Genomic DNA, 23,942 nt, shown 5'->3' on the forward strand with positions numbered 1-23,942 from the left:
ATAGCCTGAATTTACTGTTTAAATTTGTGCTGCATTAAAGGTTTTCATCTGAAATTAAATTTTGACAATCATTTGTAATTCATAGCAAATGCTCCTTAAAATAGAAAACCTTCATTGCAATCATAGGAATAATTCTATATTTCACTTTTCTAAAAATGAAAAGTATAACTGCAGCTGGAAGAAAAGGCTTCAAAATGACTCATCATTATATTATAATACTATACCATACATCTTTATTTTCTAAGAATTAGAATTTAGGAATAGGAATTTCTTACCTAAATGTCTGTCATGTCGTAAAAGAGTCATGTTTTCAAACTGGATCGTGTGCAGCGTTATTTTTACACTTCCTGAGTTGATGTTACTTATGAACCTTCTAAGTTATTATCTTCTAAATAAGAAGATAATTGTGTCAAATCACTGTGCGATAATTAATAAAACAGGAAATAGGGTTTCTAGGGCATGCTTTATTAAATAACATAATATAATTTCCTATCCCGTAAATTATTAAAGCCCAAAATTGTGTGGTGAAATTAATAGTCACAAGATGGTGGACAAAGTTTATTCATAGTTAGAGCATATTAGCTCTAATGATGAGCCCAGGGAGGGAGTGAGGCCGCACTGGGCCAACTCATTGTTTATCACTGAAGTCTTATGATGGTATATGGTGCTATATTCATAGTCTTCCCTCACCGATATAAACACCATCAACAAATACTGAACATTTACTTAATGCTGAATCTAATTAGGTGTCAACTAAGTGTAAATTCTTCTTTACAGATCACTGCAGACAGTCAGTATACAGACATGCTTTCATATTAACTCATACAAACTGCATCTTTATCTGTTGCGTTTAATGCATGTGGGTTGGATTTGCAGGAACATATGGACCCTTGCAGTGTTAATCATCTCCGCTTTGGCAAACATGTATGTGTTGTTTAGGTGTGACAACAACCAATTCAGCATTATTGCATTTACCGTTTTGTGTCATGTATTGCTCCTACATATGATGCTATAGTCCATGTGTTGATTCCCTCAGCAAACAAGCACAGCTAAAATAAAACAGCTAAATATGTAAATCATGTGCTCAGTTCAAGCCAGGGTGCCAACCTGGCTGAAGATGCAGACTGAGTGAAGAGACTGCCAGCCTCTTTACACCTGTCCGTCTGTGTGAATGGACTAAAACTCAGAGCTCTGTGTTCCAGCTGGGAGATATACGAATACCAGGTCTGGGATTTGTTTGAAACAAGCAGGTGTGCTGCTTTATTTCTATAAATTCACTGAGTATTATCGTGTTATCATGTGGCTCTGATTTAATACAGAAAAGTTTAACACACTTCATATAACAGGCCTCAGAAATTGTGTAGAAAAGGCATATAATAGCATATTATAGTGGATGATGACGCCAGGGAAAACGTGCTTAAAATGTCTCAAAGGGATTGGAAGCCAGATATGGAAAGAATTTGACTGGAAAGTCAATAGGAGATTCCTCAGGACCCCACTGATTGTTTCTGCCTTTAAAAACATTTATATCAACAAATCCTGGAGAAACTGTGGTATGGTTGGGGACCATATCCATATATTCTGAGACTGCCTGAAAATACAGACATTTTGGAAAGCATCAAAGAAGAACTGGAGAAAATTCTGAAGAAGGACATCCCCATGGACCCATTACTGTTTATACTGGAAATACTGCCAGAACATCAATTTAATACAGATCAGTGTTACATATTGCATGTTCTGTTGAAGGTTGCAAGAAAAATAATTTCTTTCATCATGAATTGGATGAAGCCTAAGGATGAAGCCTAAGCCCAGCTACATCTACAGTTATCTAATTTTAGAAGAAGATGGGCACCAGTTATTGACTACCTCAGTTAGGAATTTTGTTCATTTCATTTAGGTGTATCTGTATATGTGTATATGTCTGTGTCAATATATTTGTATACATACATAAGTACATACACATACACATACACACACACACACACATAAATATATATATATATATATACCTCATGAATTTCCCCTAGGAGATAAATAAAGTAGCTATCTATCTATCTATCTATCTATCTATGTATGCACGTGTATTCAAGTGAAAGAATGTTTAGACACTTGTATGCATTTGTATGTGTATCTGTATAGAGGTATTTGTGTGAATGTTCTACTCTTGCAAGGTGCTATTCCAACTATTGTTTAGGTGCATATGTGTAGGGTGAAGCCCAATCTCAAGGTGGTTCTGACTGCTAACGTTGAAAATGGTAATAAAGTAAAAAAAAAAAGAAAAAAAAAGACATACTATGATAAGGAATAAAAAAGTCATAAAAATGTAATAGTATAGTAAGGCAGAAAAAGTCATAGAAACCACTAGGTATATTAAGGCATGAAATCGTCATACCGTCGTATCGTAGCCATAAAAAGTAATTGAATTCTATTCATAGCCTTTATTATGATTGTATAGTGTACAGCTAAATTGCATGTCTCGAGTAGTACATGCAGTCATACAATAAAACAACGTTCAATAACAAAATCCAGTCATATGAAGAAATTAAAACAAGCAAGAATCATAAAAAGTCATAAAAATGATATTATATAATGAGGCATGAAATTTAATTAAAACAGAAAAGTATACTCAGGCATTAAAAGGCATAAATATATAACAGTTCAGAAAGGCATAAAAGCAAAATAGTATAGTAAAGCATAAAAAGTCCTAGAAGAGAGATAGTATAATAAGGCATGAAAATGTCGTAGTATAATAAGGCATAAAAAGTCATAAAAACGGCATAGTATTGTAAGGCATAAAAAGTCATAAAAAAGTCATAGCATAGTAGGGCATAAAAAGGCAAAAAAGCAAAATAGTATAGTACGGTATAAAAAGTCAGAATAAAAAGTCATAAAAGGTCATGAAAACATCATAGTATAGTAAGGCATAAAAAGTCATGAAAACACATAGTATAGTAAGGCAAAAAAAAATCATAAAAGCATCATAGTATAGTAAGGCATGAAAAGTAATAAAAACGTCATAGTATAGTAAGACATAAAAGCGTCATAGTATAGTAAGGCATAAAAAATCATAGAATAATAAGTCATAAAAAGTCATGAAAACACATAGTATAGTAAGGCATAAAAAGTCATAAAAAGATCATAGTATAGTAAGGCATAAAAGCGTCATAGTATAGTAAAAAGTCATGGAATATTAAGGCATAAAAGATCATAGTATAGTAAGTCATAAAAAGTCAAAAAATATCATAGTATAGTAAGGCATAAAAAGTCATAAAAACACATAGTATAGTAAGGCATAAAAAGTCATAAAAAGATCATAGTATAGTAAGGCATAAAAGCGTCATAGTATAGTAAGGTATAAAAAGTCATAGAATAATAAATCGTAAAAAGTCATGTAAACGTCATAGTATAGTAAGGCATAAAAAGTCAAAAAAACATCACAGTATAGTAATGCAAAAAAAGTCATTAAAACGTCATAGTATAGTAAGGCATGAAAAATCATGGAATATTAAGGCATAAAAAGTCAAAAAATCGTCATGGTATAGTAATGCAAAAAAGTCATTAAAACATCATAGTATAGTAAGGCATGAAAAGTCATAGAATACTTAGGCATAAAAAGTCATGAAAAGATCATAGTATAGTAAGGCATGAAAAGTCATAGAATACTGAGGCATAAAAAGTCATAAAAAGATCATAGTATAGTAAGGCATAAAAAGTCATGAAAACGTCATAGTATAGTAAGGCATAAAAAGTCAAAAAATCGTCATGGTATAGTAATGCAAAAAAAGTCATTAAAACGTCATAGTATAGTAAGACATGAAAAGTCAAAGAATACTAAGGCATAAAAAGTAATGAAAAGATCATAGTATAGTAAGGCATAAAAAGTCATAAAACGATCATAGTATAGTAAGGCATAAAAGCATCAAAGTATAGTAAGGTATAAAAAGTCATAGAATAATAAATCATAAAAAGTCATGAAAACGTCATAGTATAGTAAGGCATAAAAAGTCAAAAAATCGTCATGGTATAGTAATGCAAAAAAAGTCATTAAAACGTCATAGTATAGTAAGGCATGAAAAGTCATAGAATACTAAGGCATAAAACGTCATGAAAAGATCATAGTATAGTAAGGCATGAAAACTCATGAAAACGTCATAGTATAGTAAGGCATAAAAAGTCAAAAAATCGTCATGGTATAGTAATGCAAAAAAAGTCATTAAAACGTCATAGTATAGTAAGGCATGAAAAGTCATAGAATACTAAGGCATAAAACGTCATGAAAAGATCATAGTATAGTAAGGCATGAAAACTCATGAAAACGTCATAGTATAGTAAGGCATAAAAAGTCAAAAAATCGTCATGGTATAGTAATGCAAAAAAAGTCATTAAAACGTCATAGTATAGTAAGGCATGAAAAGTCATAGAATACTAAGGCATAAAACGTCATGAAAAGATCATAGTATAGTAAGGCATGAAAACTCATGAAAACGTCATAGTATAGTAAGGCATAAAAAGTCAAAAAATCGTCATGGTATAGTAATGCAAAAAAAGTCATTAAAACGTCATAGTATAGTAAGGCATGAAAAGTCATAGAATACTAAGGCATAAAACGTCATGAAAAGATCATAGTATAGTAAGGCATGAAAACTCATGAAAACGTCATAGTATAGTAAGGCATAAAAAGTCAAAAAATCGTCATGGTATAGTAATGCAAAAAAAGTCATTAAAACATCATAGTATAGTAAGGCATGAAAAATCATTCAATATTGAGGCATAAAAAGTCACAAAATCTTCATGGTATAGTAATGCAAAAAAAGTCATTAAAACGTCATAGTATAGTAAGGCATGAAAAGTCAAAGAATACTAAGGCATAAAAAGTCATGAAAAGATCATAGTATAGTAAGGCATAAAAGCGTCATAGTATAGTAAGGTATAAAAAGTCATAGAATAATAAATCATAAAAAGTCATGAAAACGTCATAGTATAGTAAGGCATAAAAAGTCAAAAAATCGTCATGGTATAGTAATGCAAAAAAAGTCATTAAAACATCATAGTATAGTAAGGCATGAAAAATCATGGAATATTGAGGCATAAAAAGTCACAAAATCGTCATGGTATAGTAATGCAAAAAAAGTCATTAAAACGTCATAGTATAGTAAAGCATAAAAAGTCAAAAAATCGTCATGGTATAGTAATGCAAAAAAAGTCATTAAAACATCATAGTATAGTAAGGCATGAAAAATCATGGAATATTGAGGCATAAAAAGTCACAAAATCGTCATGGTATAGTAATGCAAAAAAAGTCATTAAAACGTCATAGTATAGTAAAGCATAAAAAGTCAAAAAATCGTCATGTTATAGTAATGCAAAAAAAGTCATTAAAACATCATAGTATAGTAAGGCATGAAAAATCATGGAATATTGAGGCATAAAAAGTCACAAAAACGTCATAGTATAGTAAGGCATGAATAGTCAAAGAATAATAAGGCATAAAAAGTCATGAAAAGATCATAGTATAGTAAGGCATGAAAAGTCATAGAATACTTAGGCATAAAAAGTCATGAAAACGTCATAGTATAGTAAGGCATGAAAAGTCATAGAATACTTAGGCATAAAAAGTCATGAAAACGTCATAGTATAGTAAGGCATGAAAAGTCATAGAATACTTAGGCATAAAAAGTCATGAAAACGTCATAGTATAGTAAGGCATGAAAAGTCATAGAATACTTAGGCATAAAAAGTCATGAAAACGTCATAGTATAGTAAGGCATGAAAAGTCATAGAATACTTAGGCATAAAAAGTCATGAAAACGTCATAGTATAGTAAGGCATGAAAAGTCATAGAATACTTAGGCATAAAAAGTCATGAAAACGTCATAGTATAGTAAGGCATGAAAAGTCATAGAATACTTAGGCATAAAAAGTCATGAAAACGTCATAGTATAGTAAGGCATGAAAAGTCATAGAATACTTAGGCATAAAAAGTCATGAAAACGTCATAGTATAGTAAGGCATGAAAAGTCATAGAATACTTAGGCATAAAAAGTCATGAAAACGTCATAGTATAGTAAGGCATGAAAAGTCATAGAATACTTAGGCATAAAAAGTCATGAAAACGTCATAGTATAGTAAGGCATGAAAAGTCATAGAATACTTAGGCATAAAAAGTCATGAAAACGTCATAGTATAGTAAGGCATGAAAAGTCATAGAATACTTAGGCATAAAAAGTCATGAAAACGTCATAGTATAGTAAGGCATGAAAAGTCATAGAATACTTAGGCATAAAAAGTCATGAAAACGTCATAGTATAGTAAGGCATGAAAAGTCATAGAATACTTAGGCATAAAAAGTCATGAAAACGTCATAGTATAGTAAGGCATGAAAAGTCATAGAATACTTAGGCATAAAAAGTCATGAAAACGTCATAGTATAGTAAGGCATGAAAAGTCATAGAATACTTAGGCATAAAAAGTCATGAAAACGTCATAGTATAGTAAGGCATGAAAAGTCATAGAATACTTAGGCATAAAAAGTCATGAAAACGTCATAGTATAGTAAGGCATGAAAAGTCATAGAATACTTAGGCATAAAAAGTCATGAAAACGTCATAGTATAGTAAGGCATGAAAAGTCATAGAATACTTAGGCATAAAAAGTCATGAAAACGTCATAGTATAGTAAGGCATGAAAAGTCATAGAATACTTAGGCATAAAAAGTCATGAAAACGTCATAGTATAGTAAGGCATGAAAAGTCATAGAATACTTAGGCATAAAAAGTCATGAAAACGTCATAGTATAGTAAGGCATGAAAAGTCATAGAATACTTAGGCATAAAAAGTCATGAAAACGTCATAGTATAGTAAGGCATGAAAAGTCATAGAATACTTAGGCATAAAAAGTCATGAAAACGTCATAGTATAGTAAGGCATGAAAAGTCATAGAATACTTAGGCATAAAAAGTCATGAAAACGTCATAGTATAGTAAGGCATGAAAAGTCATAGAATACTTAGGCATAAAAAGTCATGAAAACGTCATAGTATAGTAAGGCATGAAAAGTCATAGAATACTTAGGCATAAAAAGTCATGAAAACGTCATAGTATAGTAAGGCATGAAAAGTCATAGAATACTTAGGCATAAAAAGTCATGAAAACGTCATAGTATAGTAAGGCATGAAAAGTCATAGAATACTTAGGCATAAAAAGTCATGAAAACGTCATAGTATAGTAAGGCATGAAAAGTCATAGAATACTTAGGCATAAAAAGTCATGAAAACGTCATAGTATAGTAAGGCATGAAAAGTCATAGAATACTTAGGCATAAAAAGTCATGAAAACGTCATAGTATAGTAAGGCATGAAAAGTCATAGAATACTTAGGCATAAAAAGTCATGAAAACGTCATAGTATAGTAAGGCATGAAAAGTCATAGAATACTTAGGCATAAAAAGTCATGAAAACGTCATAGTATAGTAAGGCATGAAAAGTCATAGAATACTTAGGCATAAAAAGTCATGAAAACGTCATAGTATAGTAAGGCATGAAAAGTCATAGAATACTTAGGCATAAAAAGTCATGAAAACGTCATAGTATAGTAAGGCATGAAAAGTCATAGAATACTTAGGCATAAAAAGTCATGAAAACGTCATAGTATAGTAAGGCATGAAAAGTCATAGAATACTTAGGCATAAAAAGTCATGAAAACGTCATAGTATAGTAAGGCATGAAAAGTCATAGAATACTTAGGCATAAAAAGTCATGAAAACGTCATAGTATAGTAAGGCATGAAAAGTCATAGAATACTTAGGCATAAAAAGTCATGAAAACGTCATAGTATAGTAAGGCATGAAAAGTCATAGAATACTTAGGCATAAAAAGTCATGAAAACGTCATAGTATAGTAAGGCATGAAAAGTCATAGAATACTTAGGCATAAAAAGTCATGAAAACGTCATAGTATAGTAAGGCATGAAAAGTCATAGAATACTTAGGCATAAAAAGTCATGAAAACGTCATAGTATAGTAAGGCATGAAAAGTCATAGAATACTTAGGCATAAAAAGTCATGAAAACGTCATAGTATAGTAAGGCATGAAAAGTCATAGAATACTTAGGCATAAAAAGTCATGAAAACGTCATAGTATAGTAAGGCATGAAAAGTCATAGAATACTTAGGCATAAAAAGTCATGAAAACGTCATAGTATAGTAAGGCATGAAAAGTCATAGAATACTTAGGCATAAAAAGTCATGAAAACGTCATAGTATAGTAAGGCATGAAAAGTCATAGAATACTTAGGCATAAAAAGTCATGAAAACGTCATAGTATAGTAAGGCATGAAAAGTCATAGAATACTTAGGCATAAAAAGTCATGAAAACGTCATAGTATAGTAAGGCATGAAAAGTCATAGAATACTTAGGCATAAAAAGTCATGAAAACGTCATAGTATAGTAAGGCATGAAAAGTCATAGAATACTTAGGCATAAAAAGTCATGAAAACGTCATAGTATAGTAAGGCATGAAAAGTCATAGAATACTTAGGCATAAAAAGTCATGAAAACGTCATAGTATAGTAAGGCATGAAAAGTCATAGAATACTTAGGCATAAAAAGTCATGAAAACGTCATAGTATAGTAAGGCATGAAAAGTCATAGAATACTTAGGCATAAAAAGTCATGAAAACGTCATAGTATAGTAAGGCATGAAAAGTCATAGAATACTTAGGCATAAAAAGTCATGAAAACGTCATAGTATAGTAAGGCATGAAAAGTCATAGAATACTTAGGCATAAAAAGTCATGAAAACGTCATAGTATAGTAAGGCATGAAAAGTCATAGAATACTTAGGCATAAAAAGTCATGAAAACGTCATAGTATAGTAAGGCATGAAAAGTCATAGAATACTTAGGCATAAAAAGTCATGAAAACGTCATAGTATAGTAAGGCATGAAAAGTCATAGAATACTTAGGCATAAAAAGTCATGAAAACGTCATAGTATAGTAAGGCATGAAAAGTCATAGAATACTTAGGCATAAAAAGTCATGAAAACGTCATAGTATAGTAAGGCATGAAAAGTCATAGAATACTTAGGCATAAAAAGTCATGAAAACGTCATAGTATAGTAAGGCATGAAAAGTCATAGAATACTTAGGCATAAAAAGTCATGAAAACGTCATAGTATAGTAAGGCATGAAAAGTCATAGAATACTTAGGCATAAAAAGTCATGAAAACGTCATAGTATAGTAAGGCATGAAAAGTCATAGAATACTTAGGCATAAAAAGTCATGAAAACGTCATAGTATAGTAAGGCATGAAAAGTCATAGAATACTTAGGCATAAAAAGTCATGAAAACGTCATAGTATAGTAAGGCATGAAAAATCATGGAATATTAAGGCATAAAAAGTCAAAAAGTCGTCATGGTATAGTAATGCAAAAAAAGTCATTAAATCATCATAGTATAGTAAGGCATGAAAAGTCAAAGAATACTAAGGCATAAAAAGTCATGAAAAGATCATACTATAGTAAGACATAAAAGCGTCATAGTATAGTAAGGCATAAAAAGTCAAAAAATCGACATGGTATAGTAATGCAAAAAAAGTCATTAAAATGTCATAGTATAGTAAGGCATGAAAAGTCATAGAATACTAAGGCATAAAAAGTCATGAAAAGATCATAGTATAGTAAGTCATAAAAAGTCAAAAAAGATCATAGTATAGTAAGGCATAAAAGCGTCATAGTATAGTAAGGTATAAAAAGTCATAGAATAATAAATCATAAAAAGTCATGAAAACGTCATAGTATAGTATGGCATGAAAAGTCATAGAATACTGAGGCATAAAAAGTCATAAAAAGATCATAGTATAGTAAGGCATAAAAAGTCATGAAAATGTCATAGTATAGTAAGGCATAAAAAGTCAATAAATCGTCATGGTATAGTAATGCTAAAAAAGTCATTAAAACGTCATACTATAGTAAGGCATGAAAAGTCATAGAATACAGAGGCATAAAAAGTCATAAAAACGTCATAGTATAGTAAGGCATAAAAAGTCAAAAAATTGTCATGGTATAGTAATGCAAAAAAAGTCATTAAAACGTCATAGTATAGTAAGGCATGAAAAGTCATAGAATACTGAGGCATACAAAGTCATGAAAAGATCATAGTATAGTAAGGCATAAAAAGTCATAAAAAAGTCATAGTATAGTAAGTCATAAAAAGTCAAAAAAGATCATAGTATAGTAAGGCATAAAAGCGTCATAGTATAGTAAGGTATAAAAAGTCATAGAATAATAAATCATAAAAAGTCATGAAAACGTCATAGTATAGTATGGCATAAAAATAGAAAAGTCATAGTGTAGTAAGGCATAAAAAGGCCTAAATGTTACATAGTATATAACATAACATATAACATAGTATAGTATTGCATGAAAATGTCATTTAATTCAATTCAAAGTTTTTATTGTCATTGCACAGTGTACAAAGAATTTGCATGTCTCCAGTGTTACATGCAGTAATACATATACAGCAAACATAACTACATACAGTGACAAAACAACAGTAGACACATTCCAATAGTATAAACATATAAAAACAAACAATAATCATAAAAAGTCAAAAAAAGTCATAAAAAGATCATAGTATAGTAAGGCATAAAAAGTCATAGTATATAAAGGCATAAAAAGTCATAAAAATGTTATTGTATATTAAGGCATGAAAAGTAATAAAAACGTCATAGTATAGTAAGGCATAAAAAGTCATAAAAACATCATGGTATAGTGAGGCATAAAAGCGTCATAGTACATTAAGGCATAAAAAGTCCTAAAAATGACATAGTAGAGTATAACATGAAAACGTCATAGTATAGTGAGGCATAAAAAGTCATAAAGACGACAGTATATAGTAAGACATAAAAAGTCCTTAAATGGACATAGTATAGTATGGCATGAAAACGTCATAGTATAGGAAGGCATAATAAATCATAGAAATGTCAGTAAGGCATAAAAAGGCATAAAAGCGATATAGCATATATAGGAAGGCATAAAAAGTCCCAAAAAGGACAGTATAGTATGGCATGAAAACGTCATTCAGTTCAATTCAAAATTTTTATTGTCATTGCACAGTGTACAAAGAAATTGCGTGTCTCCAGTGCTACATGCAGTAATATATATCCAGTACAGCAAACATAACTACATACAGTGACAAAACAATAGACACATTCGAATAGTATAAATATATAAAAACAAACAATAAGCATAAAAAGTCATGAAAATAATATATATTAAGGCATAAAAAATCCAAATGACATAGTATAGCAAGGCATAAAAGTATCATAGTATAGTAAGGCATAAAAGCGTAATAGTATAGCAAGACAAAAAAACGTCATAGTATAGTAAGGCATAAAAAGTCATAAAAACAACATAGTATAGTAAGGCAAAAAAAATGTAAAAAAGTCACAGGATAGTATGGCAAAAAAAGCAATAGTATATTAAATCATTATAAGTCATAAAAAAGTATAATAAAGCATTACAAGTCATTGTATATTAAGGCGTAAAAAGTCAAAAAAACGTCATACTATAGTAATGCAAAATAAGTCATAAAAACATCATAGTATAGTATGGCATAAAATGTCAAAAAATATAAAGGCATAAAAAGAGATAAAAACATCATAGTATAGTATGGCATAAAAAGTCAAAAAATATAAAGGCATAAAAAGAGATAAAAACATCATAGTATAGTAAGGCAATAAAAGTCATAAAAACGTCATAGTTTAGTAAGGCATAAAAAGTCATAGTACATTAAGGCATAAAAAGTCATAAAAACATCATGGTATAGTAAGGCATAAAAAGTTTTAAAAAAAACCATCATAGTATAGTAAGGCACAAAAGTGAATAAAAACATCGTAGTATAGTAAGGCATAAAACATCACAGAAACATCATAGTATAGTAAGGCCCAAGGCCATGAAAATGTCATCCAAATCAATTGAAAGTCTTTCTTTTGCATTGCACAGTGTACAAAGAAATTGCACATCTCTAGCGCTACATGCAGTAATACATATACAGCAAACATAACTACATACATTCACAAAACAACAGTAGACATATTCCAATCGTAAAATATTAAAAAAAATAAACATTCATAAAATGATTATGTATATTAAGGCATAAAAAAGCTAAACGACATAGTATAGCAAGGCATAAAAGTGTCATAGTATAGCAAGGCATAAAAGTGTCATAGTATAGCAAGGCATAAAAGCATCATAGTATAGCAAGGCATAAAAAGTCATAAAAACGACAATATAGTAAGGCATTAAATGTCATTAAAAATAGTCATAGTATATTAAGGCATATAAAGTCATAAAAAAGTCATAGTATAGTAAGGCACAAAAACGTCAAACTAAAGTAAGGCATAATAATGTCATAGTAGAGTATTGCATAAAACATCACAAAAACGTCATTAAAAAAATCATAGTATAGTAAGGCATAAAAAGTCGTATTATATTAAGGCATAAAAACGTCATAGCAAGGTATACAAATTCATAGTATATTAAGGTATAAAAAGTCACAAAAATGTCATAGTATAGTAAGGCATTAAAAGTAAAAAAAACAGTATAAAAAATGCAAAAAAAAAAAGTAAAAACGTCACAGTATAGTAAGGCAAAAAAGTGAATAAAAACATCATAGTATAGTATGGCACAAAAAGTCATAGTATATTAAGGCATAAAAAGTCATAAAAACGTATAATAAGGCATAACAAGTCATAGTTTATTAAGGCATAAATTGTCATAGTATAGTAAGGCAAAAAAAAGTCATAAAAACGTCATAGTAAGGTATACAAATTCATACTATATTAAGGCATAAAAAGTCATAAAAACATCATAGTATAGTAAGGCATAAAAAGTCATAGTATATAAAGGCATAAAAAGTCATAAAAATGTCATTGTATATTAAGGCATAAAAAGTCATAGTATAGTAAGGCATAAAAAGTCATAGTATAGTAAGGCATAAAAAGTCATAAAAATGTCATAGTATAGAAAGGCATTAAAAGTCAAAAAACATCAGGCGTAAAAGGCATATGCATAAGGCATAAAAAGTCAAAAAAACATCATAGTATAGTTAGGCAAAAAAGTCATAGTATATTATGGCAAAAAAAGTCATAAAAACATTAAAGCATAGTAAAGTAAGGCAATTAAATTAAAAAAAAAACGTTATAGTATAGTAAGGCAAAAAAAAGTAAAAAACAACATCATTGTATAGTAAGGCAAAAAAAAGTCATAGAATAGTAAGGCCTTAAAATTCATACTTTAGTAAGGCACAAAACATCAGAGTATAGTAAGGCATAAAAAATGGTTCTAACCACAATGCCCCCCCTCAAAAAGTAATTCACTTGTCTTGGGTACGTAATAGTCTCTTGGAGGGGACATTGGAATGATCTAATATGACTTCAAACATAACGTGAAAGAGTTCACTCAAATATTGGTAGGACTATTCTGTGTGATAATGTCACAATCAAACAGTTCATAAAGACATTACAGAAGCATCAACCTTGTAGAACATATGCAAAGATTTATGTCCTGAACCTGAAGCACTGGCAGTTTGTTTACACCAGAGAGCACTTACATGATAAAACAATGGAAATTGCAGGATGAATTCTATTAACAGTGCCATGTTTGCCATGCGTGATTCAGTGGTTGGATACAATTTGTGTGCTACAAAATATGATGAGAAGGTCTATCAGATAAATCATTATTTTATTAGATAAATTAAATAGCTGAATCAAAAGAATCACAGTTTTGACTCACTGACATTACTGCCTTAATTGCATTATGGCTGCATTTTCCAGCTGCATGTAAACAGATATTTAAGGAGTATGTTTCCTTTTTTGCCAGACGATGGAGGTAACCTATGACGTTACCTTTTATTAGGGTATAGAAAAACAGGACCAACTCTGCTCGTTCCCCCACGTTACTCCACTGTATGTTTGAATAGCCTTTATTTTAGGTAACACGGGCTGTTTCGTGCTATAGAGAGGGTTAAAGTATGACAAGAGTTACATAATGTGACACCAGAGACTCAGAAACCCTCCTGACAGGAACTACTTTACAGTGTAGCGTCTCCAATAAAGCGTGCGCACTGCTCATGGGTGGCGAGGCGAGGTCACAAGTTCCCGAGCACAGCCCCTGAGCAGATCTCTCACACAAACACACACACATACACACACACACACACACACACACACACACACACACACTGGGAGGGCGGCTCCGAAATCCGTGCGGAGACAGAGGGAGACACTCTGGGGTCGAAGCCTCAGTCCGCACTCATTCTCACCGAGGCGAAGTTAGTGACAGTTAGGGTGTCTGAGATCCCGACAGGTGAAATGACCAATCACCCATCACAGTCCAACGGCATGCAGAGCCTCCGGAAGGAGCACCTGTACAAAGTGCTGGTTATCGGCGACCTGGGGGTCGGGAAGACCTCCATCATCAGGCGCTACGTCCACCAGACTTACTCCAACAACTACCGGGCAACCATCGGAGTCGACTTCGCCCTGAAGGTGTTGAACTGGGACTCTGAGACTGTCCGGCTTCAGCTGTGGGACATTGCAGGTGGGACAGAGAGGAATGTGTTTAATGTCAGTTTTTTGCCGGGTGCATAGGGTGTCATCTCCTGCTGTCTTACTGATTGGTAATGCATCTGTACTTCACAACATTCATAGCTTAAATTTTAGTTTCATGTTTTAAATGTGTAAGAACTAAGGAACATTTTCAAAGCATAGCTGAAAAAAGTGTTGTTTAGCAAGACTGTGTTAGTTCCTGAAAAGTTGATAATTTGGGGAGATAGTGCTTATCTTCAAACTGACATTGAGGCATGACTGTTGTAAAGTTATGAAACATTCACAACTTAAAGATGCACTGTCACTGTGGAGAGCTCTCACTCTCTCTCTTTCTCTCTCTCTCTCGCACTCAAACACACACACACACACACACACACACACACTAATTGTTGCTGAGGGAAGATGAGCACACTGTCATTCAGTCATTCATTCAAGGTATGGTGCTGCATCATGTGATGAGGCCCATGTGAGGCAGATTTTAAGGCCAGTCACAGGAGTGTCATTTAGATTAAATGAAAAAATAAAACATCATTACTCGCTCATACACACAAACACGCGCACACACACACACACACACACACACACACACACACACACACACACACACACATGTTTACTTTTGTCACTTTTGGAAATTGCATAGACTTACGTTAATTTCCGAGAGACTTACCCTAACCCTACGCACTACTTTCCATACACTAACAATAACCCTTCCCCTAACCTTGACAACTGACCCAAATCAAGGCTTTTGTCCCCAATTGGACAAGCCGTCCCGTATTAACTGGTCTTTAGTCTGAAATTTAGCCCCAAAATTGACTTAAGTGAGACATACACACACACAACCACACACACACATGCAGGCACATGCTTTAAGTGGTTAATTTGGATCCAGCAAATTAAATTACAAGTTACATCTGATTTAGTCAAATCTACCTGCTTGAAATTGATCATAGGGAGGAGTGGGGATAAACTAAGCAGGGACTGTGCATTTGTTATAATTTATGGAGTGGTAAATGTTGTACTTTAAAGTCGTGTAAATTGCACAATCCGATTATTGAATGACAGTGGGTCAGGTGACGTGTGACGTCTGTGTCTGTCTCAGACTGCTGTCACACCACTGCAGATGAGGATTTGTTGTGATTAATGAAAATTGTTCATACCCTCTCCGGCATGAAAAGGAGAAGTTCTTCTGAATCCATGCAGTGTCAGACTTTCCATTTCCTCTTAACTCATGGGGCAAGTCGCAGCCTTCTGTTCTCTCCAAAGTTCTTTACATCCAGTGAAGCCAAAAGTGGACTCTCATAAATTAATGTTTATCAGCCACGTGAACTTTTCTCCTGAGAGGGCATGGTATGTAAAACAAGCAAGATGCACACACCCACATGCTCGGTCTTGGACTAACAAGTCTTCACATTAGACAACAGAGCACACAACCCCGGGGGACTCTCATGTTGACAACCTGCTCCTCAAGCACCTAATTTCCATTCCCTGCACAATGCACAAGCGTGGATAGACACACACACACACACGCATACCTGCACACAGACATTTCACGTGCTTATATCCTCTGAGATATTTTGTATAGACAGTATTGTATGTACTTTAGTTCATTTTCATTGCAGTTTTGGCACAATGCAGATTTAATTCAAGTAGGCCTGTTATAAGCAGGAACAAGCACTTGCATTGACCGTCTGGTGAGGTGCAACGTGACAGTAAGACCGCAGGAATGTGCTGTTTCATGGGAATGTAGGCCCTGATAACTGCTGTCTCAATGCCAGCTGCATTAGCTGTTTTGCTGCAAAAATGTGGGAAAAACAATGAGAATCTCTCATCAAACTGAAGAATGGGAACAACAGAGCTGCCACGCTGATGAATAAAAGCTCCCCCTGTGTGTGTGTGTGTGTGTGTGTGTGTGTGTGTGTGTGTGTGTGTGTGTGTGTGTGTGTGTGTGTGTGTGTGTGTGTGTGTTCAATCACAGGTCAGGAACGTTTTGGAAACATGACACGAGTGTATTACCGTGAAGCCATGGGAGCCGTCATAGTGTTCGACGTGACCCGGCCCACGACCTTCGAGGCCGTCGTCAAGTGGAAAGAGGACCTGGACTCCAAACTGATGCTGGCTAATGGACAGAGCATTGCCACTGTGCTGCTGGCGAACAAGTGTGACCAAGGCAGGGAGCTGACCAACAATGGCATCAAAATGGACCAGTTCTGCAAGGACCACGGCTTCGTCGGGTGGTTCGAGACCTCAGCTAAGGTGAGACAACAGTATTTTGGTGTACCAGTCATTTGCAGGGTGTAAATGTAAATGTATTCCTGCCTGTCCTGGCAATGAGTTGTCACTGAGAATTAGATAACAGGATCGATCAATGTAAAGCTGGAGCCAAGAAATGCTTAGTGTGAAGACTGGAAACAGAGGGAAACAGCTAGCTTGGCTCTGTCTGAAGGTAACATACCAGCATCTCTAAATGTTACTAATTAACAAATCATATTTTAATTATCAAATCAGTACAAAAAAACAAAGTGTAAAAATGAAAACTCGTGGCTTCACAGGCGGTTATGTGTGGGACTATTTCTTGGCGTAGCCTATTCTCCCTGTCTCCAGTTGTCAAGCTAAGCTAAGCCAACCAGCTGCCGGCTGTAGCTTCATATTTAACACGCAGACATGAGGATGGTATTTCAATCCTCACATACTGTATAACTCTCAGCAAGAATGCGGATGAGCGCATTTCCCAAAACGTTGAGGTATTAACTTTAATCAGCACATGATGACAGTGAAAGGTCCAGATTGCAGGGCCTTAGCTGCGAGCGGCTGACACGCTGAGTGGAGGTCCTCTCCCACTCAGGTCACTTCAGTCAGTGAAAAACATCCCCACAGAGAGAACTGGAATTTCATATCCTCGTGGAAAGTGGCTCAGCGAGATCAATTTACAAAGCAGGGTCAGAACAAAGGTGGTGGAGTGAAAAGTTAAAAGTATTAGAGGATTGTTAACAGTTTGACCACGTCACATATATATTTTGTATCTGTTTACATTCTTTGTCACAGTTTCACTAATTGAAGTAATAAAATCCAAGATGTCGTGTTTTCTTATAATAGTAGTACATGAAATGGAAATTCCTAGGTGTTTAGTGCATCACATATTTCCCCATAGTTATGATATACACTACATGGTATACTCACATACATGCTGGGATCTTGACTGTGTGTATCTGTTAGGATGGACTTCCCAAAGAATCAATGTAAAACAACATGTAGTTTCATTTTTGTGATGCCCAATCAATTTGAATTGCCCTCCTTATGTAAACTATTCCACACCTGTATTTACACATAGCTATAAATTCTACAAATGTCTCCATTTACACGTCCTCTGTTGACACTAATGTGTTGGCACAGTGTGCCATCGAGGCTCGGCATTCTGAGAGGATCAAAGGTCACAATGTGCAGGTTTGAGGCAGAAGTGTCAGGAGTAGGATATGCAAACAGAGATACAGACGCCTCTTTGGTAGCAGTTAGAGCAAGATGTTTTAAACACATTAAGTACTTTTGGTCAACTACTGATGAACAGGAAGTGTGCTTTATACTCTTAGCTGAGATAATTGTTTTATCAGCTCATTTTTACCTCCAAACAAAATTCAAGTCACTGATGCTTGCCTGCAAGGTGACTTCTGGGTCTGCACCCATTTCCTTGAACTCAGTCACACAGGCTTATGCTCCTCCTCAGCCACTGTGTTCCTCCAAGGAATGTCGTCTGACATTGCTGTCCCTGCACACGAGGCAATCGTAGTCCAGACTGTTCTCGTCTGTGGTTCCCCGGTGGTGGAACAAGACTCATCTCTTCCGAGAGCATCTCCTCTCCTTACACCTCTAACACCCTAACATGCATAACTAGCACTTACAATGCACTCCTTTACCTGATCTCCTTACACTTATTGAATAGATGTAGTATTTAATAAACTCTCAGATGGGAATTAGGGTAAATTTATAGTGATTTGGTTAATGTATTTTTCTTTTTTTTGTGTGTCTGGTTGATAGATTCATTTAAATATTTGTATCGCTTCAACTGTATTTATTAAATATAATGTATATATAGTGTTTATGCTGTTCTTTTTTTCTTTCTTTCTCTCTTTGTACGATGTAATTTTTATTTATACGTGAGGTGAGGTTTAACTCAAGACCTCGATGGGTTTCTGACCTCACCGGCACGTTCTCTCCTTTAAAAAAAACTATATTCAATATATTTGTAATATTTTTTGTGTGCAAATAAATAAAATTGAAAATTGAAAATTAAAAATGTTTTACAACCGTTGCCCTAATGCGATAATATAAACAATCCAAAAGTCAAATGTCAAATTATACAGCCATGCCTAACTGCTGTTCATCTCTTTCCTTTAGGACAATCTCAACATCAGTGAAGCTGCGAACTTCCTGGTCAAGCACATCATGGCCACAGAGAATGACATCCTGAAAACCGTGGTACCGGACACCATCTCACCGCAGCTCGACTCCAACAGGCAGATGAGCTGCTCTGGCTGTTTCAAATGATGGAAGGAGGGACAGAGCAGGATGGAGAGGCAGTAGGACAAAGAGGGACAGGCGCACCACACGGCCTTCCGCGGAAATATAAATACCCAAGGTACAGTTTGGCTTCTTCGGTCCAAACCCAAGTTGAACAATTTACAAACTGAAGTTACATGGACTCAGAAGCTGCTCATTTATTTAAGAAAGAGTTTTGGTAACTCGTCATACTGTGAGTTTAAAGTCTTTGGCAGAGAAACAAGTATAACTTCGGTTTGGCATAACACTCATGTCGATGCTCTTTGGCACAATGTAGTAGATTATTTGAAGTATCGTACTTTTGAAGCTGCTCCTTGTTAGCTGTCTGGTTCACTCCCTGACAAAACTGAACAAAAGGAGAAAATACTCCCAGCGTGGTTGATGCAACACATCTAAAGCAGGGGTCTTGCTCAACTCATATATGTTCATCACTGTTTCAAGAAAGTGTGACTGTGTTGTTGTCCTCCCTCCATTAACCTTCACATAAACCTGTTTAAAAAGGAACAGTGTGGGAGACATGCAGGCTTCCTGTAATGTTACTCCGTGAGAGCCAAAGAAGGTAGTATTGATCCTACAGTACATTGTGTAATTATGTGAATTTTGCACATACGTTGTTTTTAATGATCTTAAGTTATTTCCCATATGCTTATATGTGTGAAATGCTGCTTATTGTATTATGTTGTGTTGCTTAAAAAAAAAAATCCTTCCTCCAACTGACTATTGTGTAAGCCTTGTTTAATCAGGCAGTTTAAGTAACAACACTTTTGTATCTATAGCAACAACTTGGTCGGGGAAGTCAGCTGCAAAGAAAGGAAGAGTTTAACACACAACCATCCTGGAGCTTGTGTAGTGTAACGGGTCAGTTCAGTATATCATGGAGGGGAGCGGGTGTTCTTTGGCTGTAACATCTGACCACAGTGATTTCAGAACGAATTAATTGTGTGTGCGTGTGTGTGTGTGTGTGTGTGCGTGTGCGTGTGCGTGTTATTTTTCTTCACTAGAGGAAAAATTGTTTTGATTGTCTGGTTCTAAACTGGACACGCTCATGAGTTCAGTTGCCAAAGTCTAACCCTCAGTATCCATGGTAACTACATCAAGTCTTCTTCTTTTTTTTTTTTTCTTTTTTTCTTTTTTCATGGGCATCCTCTAACATCTGTGTGGAGCTATTTCTCGCTGTATTCGCAACCACACACACACACACACACACACACACACACACACACACACACACACACACACACACACACACACACACACACACACATACACACACATACACACACATACACACACACGCTCATGCGTCCACATATATGCACACACACAGATCTTTCCACACTCCGTGTCCTTATTCCTTTCTTTTTTACATCTTCCTTTCTCCTCAACTCACCCACTCGATCTGCCGCTATTGTTTCTTCTCCTGAAAAAAACTCGCTGTCCTCTCGCCGTACAGTGTCTTTCTTTTAAACGTCCTCTGCCTCTCTGTTCACATTAAACCTGCACAGACTCTAGTAAACACAGACAGAGATGCAGAGATGATTCATGGCCTTGAAAAATCCCTAGATCGGGGGGGGGGGGTAAATGTGCATGTGCGTTATGCTGTGTGCTGCCATTTAGACAAATAATCATATCATGACATATGTTACCGTGTTTCCCCCGGTCGTTGTTCGTCAGCAGTGTTTGCACAGTGTTCATAAGACTGATCACAACAGTGTCATGTGCTATTGTGTTGAGTCCTTGTTGGTGATTTACATGCTCCACATTAGAGCGGAATAGATTGAAACAATGGCGTCTCCACAGGATTAAAAACTTCACAGTGTTAGTTTGGCTCATCCCGCGTCATGTGACATCAGCATGGTGTCGATTTTTGAGCTGATTTGGACTGAAAAAGAGCTGCACGCTCACACACACACACACACACACACACACACACACACACACACACACACACACACACACACTCACATACACAGACATACACTCACACACATTTATCTGTCTTGTAGAGGACAAAAGATGCCAATTAATTTAATGTTTTATCCCACAAGTGAACAGCACTTCACCTGATGATATAACTCGTGGATTATTCTTGTTTATTATTTATTGTAAAGTAGTAAAAATGAACTAATTTCACACGCATCCATCCCTGCTGCTTTTTACCACATTAAAATAGTGTGACACCAAAGTACACTCACACCATTTAACCTTTAACCATTTTACAGCCTCATGATCACTGTTGTACTTCAGCTTCATAAATCACTGAAAGAGACAGTGAATCAACTTCCAAGTTCTATTAGTTTAGAAGGAGAAATGTGTGTGCGTGTGTGTGCGTGTGTGTGCGTGTGTGTGTGTGTGTGTCTTCGGGCTGATCCAGGACTCTCAGGTTCTCATTAGGAAGCCACATGACTGAGTGGATTATTCTCTGCCTGAGGGATTGGATTTGGTCGTCTGCTCTTGGCTCTCGTTAAGACATCCACCACCAACAACTCATTAAATGATCCAACAACGCCGTATAACCCCTTTGGAAGAATCTTGTCATCTGAAATTCATCAAGCAATAACTTGATTAAAACATAAATGACTTTGTTTTCAAAAGAAATCTTTGAGAGAGGGTTATTATATTATCATTATTTCAGAATTTTAATTACATTTCAAAACGTGTAATTAAAAGTAAAACAATGACATAAACCTCTCCTTTTGTGGAACAAGATTCTCCAAGTTCTGGTGTGTGTTAACTCTTCTTGTGACAACTCCTGGCACAGATCTATCTATTCATTAGTGGGATTATGAGCCCAGCATATTGTGTAGTTCTCAGGCTCTGCCAGAGAACCACCTACAGAAAACACCCACATATTCTCTAAGAGAGAAAGAGAAAGAGAGAGGGAGGGAGGGAGAGGGAGAGGGAGAGGGGGGAGACGAGGAGAAGCAGGTAGAAGAAAATGAGCTGGGAGCGAAGCGATGTTAAAAATCTCACAGCAACAAAAGGTTACAGACAGCTCGTCAGGAGTGCCTGCAGGTAAACACAAGCAGAGGGGTCGTCGTGCTGAACTGCCTTGGAAATGTTTTCCAGACGGATTAAAGCCGATAACTCTCTTATTAGATCAGAGCACATCCAGCCGGCTTAATCACATGGGGACCAACAGGCGACTTACATAATTCTGCAACAAGAACTTAGATGACAGACGAGACTTGATCTGATTTGATCGAGTGTCTTTCTCCCTGTTCTCACCAGCAGTAAATCGCTCGTGTGGTGCCATCTGTTGTCAAATTAGTCACACTGCAGGCGTTTGACCCACTTCAAAATTCACAGATATAAGTTATGACCACTGATTTATTAGAAACAATTCTATTCATTTGCTAACTTTTGAATTATACTGACTGAACTTTTATGGCCTAAAATGGTGACATATTACTAGAACTTGTTCATACTTTCCCACAATACCTCAGAGATAAACACTGCTGGGTGTACATGCAGGAACACGAACACACGCTAAAGTGAAAGCATTTGAGAATGACTGGACCTGAAACGTAACCGCAGCGTGTGAACACCGAGACATGTTTTCCCAAGAAAATTACCTCATCCATCAGGGCGACTTTCTCATCTCTTAGTCCTTGCTCCTCAGTGGCTCTTGGTTCCCACTCATTAGTGCCAAAATCTATTAGATCATGTTAACCTGCTTGACCTTTGCCACCCTCTCCCACCCTCTCCCACCCCCTCCCACCACAACCAGATCCTCCTTTAATTCTCTCTTTATGATAAGGCCTTGAATAGCCAGCGAGAATGATCAACATTATTGTGATTTACAGATCTTTGTACTGCTATGTAATCATCCGAGGAGTATTACACTATGTTTGCTCACATAAAAGAAAATTGAGAGATGAAATAACAGTCTCTGCTAATTAAAATAGCCCCCAGAGAGAGAGGGGGAGAGAGAGAGAGAGAGAGAGAGGGAGGAGGAGTGAAGTGGAGAGAGAGTGAAAAGAAAGAAAACCCTGAAAGTAAATTAAAAGTAACAGAGGCGAGAGGAGGTGGGAGAGAGAGAGTGACTGAGATTCAGGAGGGAGAAACATGAAAGACTAAAAGTGGGGTATTAAATCATTAATATATCTGTCCAGGTCCTCTGAAGACCTTTGTGAGCTCAGCTATTCATCACTCACTCTGAACACTGACAGATTTTACATCTCATTAACCGTACCGATGCTGTTTCAATAATACTGCACTGCACTGACAGTCATCTTCATAAGTGGAGGAGGATGAAAACAAACATCTTTTACTGTTTGGAGCAGTTTTTGTTCTGTTTTAATGTCTCGCTTTTTCTTTAAAAAAAAAAAAAAAGATACAGTCATTTTTTGTGCACTAAAAACAAAGGAATTTGTGTAGCATATACTGTAGTATACATCTATACAGATCTCAGTCTATTAACTGTTAATGCACTGCCACTAGAGGGCAATAAGCACCAGCGTTAACGTGCATGTTTGCAGTCAGTCTGGTGTGTCAACCATCATTAAAACCTACTATCCTGAAATAGTACTCAACATTTTCTCATAGAATCAATGTATATCTGATTTCTGTATTATTCATTTTTATATTCAATCAAATCATTTTGAAGACCAGCTGCACTGTGACGATTATTATGCAGAGAATAAGTCTATAAATATATACACATAAAATACAGTGGAAGTTGATCTTAAGGAAGTCTCGAAGAAAGTATCAAAGATCTACTATCAGCAGGGGGCAAGCTACAGAAAATGGAGTAATGAATGGGATGCACAAAAAAAAAA

At 35.2% G+C, this 23,942-nt stretch overlaps 1 protein-coding gene across 1 annotated transcript; it reads left to right on the plus strand.

Moving 5' to 3' along the window:
* Window positions 1–14,307: 14,307 nt before the first annotated feature.
* Window positions 14,308–19,855, plus strand: LOC111217153 (ras-related protein Rab-38-like). Its single transcript, XM_022738894.1, has 3 exons — window positions 14,308–14,599; window positions 16,586–16,863; window positions 19,000–19,855. Exons 1-3 carry the CDS (start codon window positions 14,371–14,373, stop codon window positions 19,147–19,149), a joined length of 657 nt encoding a protein of 218 aa, XP_022594615.1. The 5' UTR covers window positions 14,308–14,370; the 3' UTR covers window positions 19,150–19,855.
* The last annotated feature ends 4,087 nt before the right edge of the window (window positions 19,856–23,942 follow it).

This window comes from Seriola dumerili, unplaced genomic scaffold, assembly GCF_002260705.1.
Source record: "Seriola dumerili isolate Sdu_G_001 unplaced genomic scaffold, Sdu_1.0 BDQW01000040.1, whole genome shotgun sequence".
NCBI lineage: Eukaryota > Metazoa > Chordata > Actinopteri > Carangiformes > Carangidae > Seriola > Seriola dumerili.

Bases quoted from the DNA above. Each gene is read 5' to 3' on its own strand.
- LOC111217153 (XM_022738894.1), top strand. From the start codon at position 14,371: ATGACCAATCACCCATCACAGTCCAACGGCATGCAGAGCCTCCGGAAG. The intron at 14,600-16,585 runs GTGGGACAGAGA...GTTCAATCACAG, and splicing joins TCAGCTGTGGGACATTGCAG to GTCAGGAACGTTTTGGAAAC. The intron at 16,864-18,999 runs GTGAGACAACAG...TCTTTCCTTTAG, and splicing joins GGTTCGAGACCTCAGCTAAG to GACAATCTCAACATCAGTGA.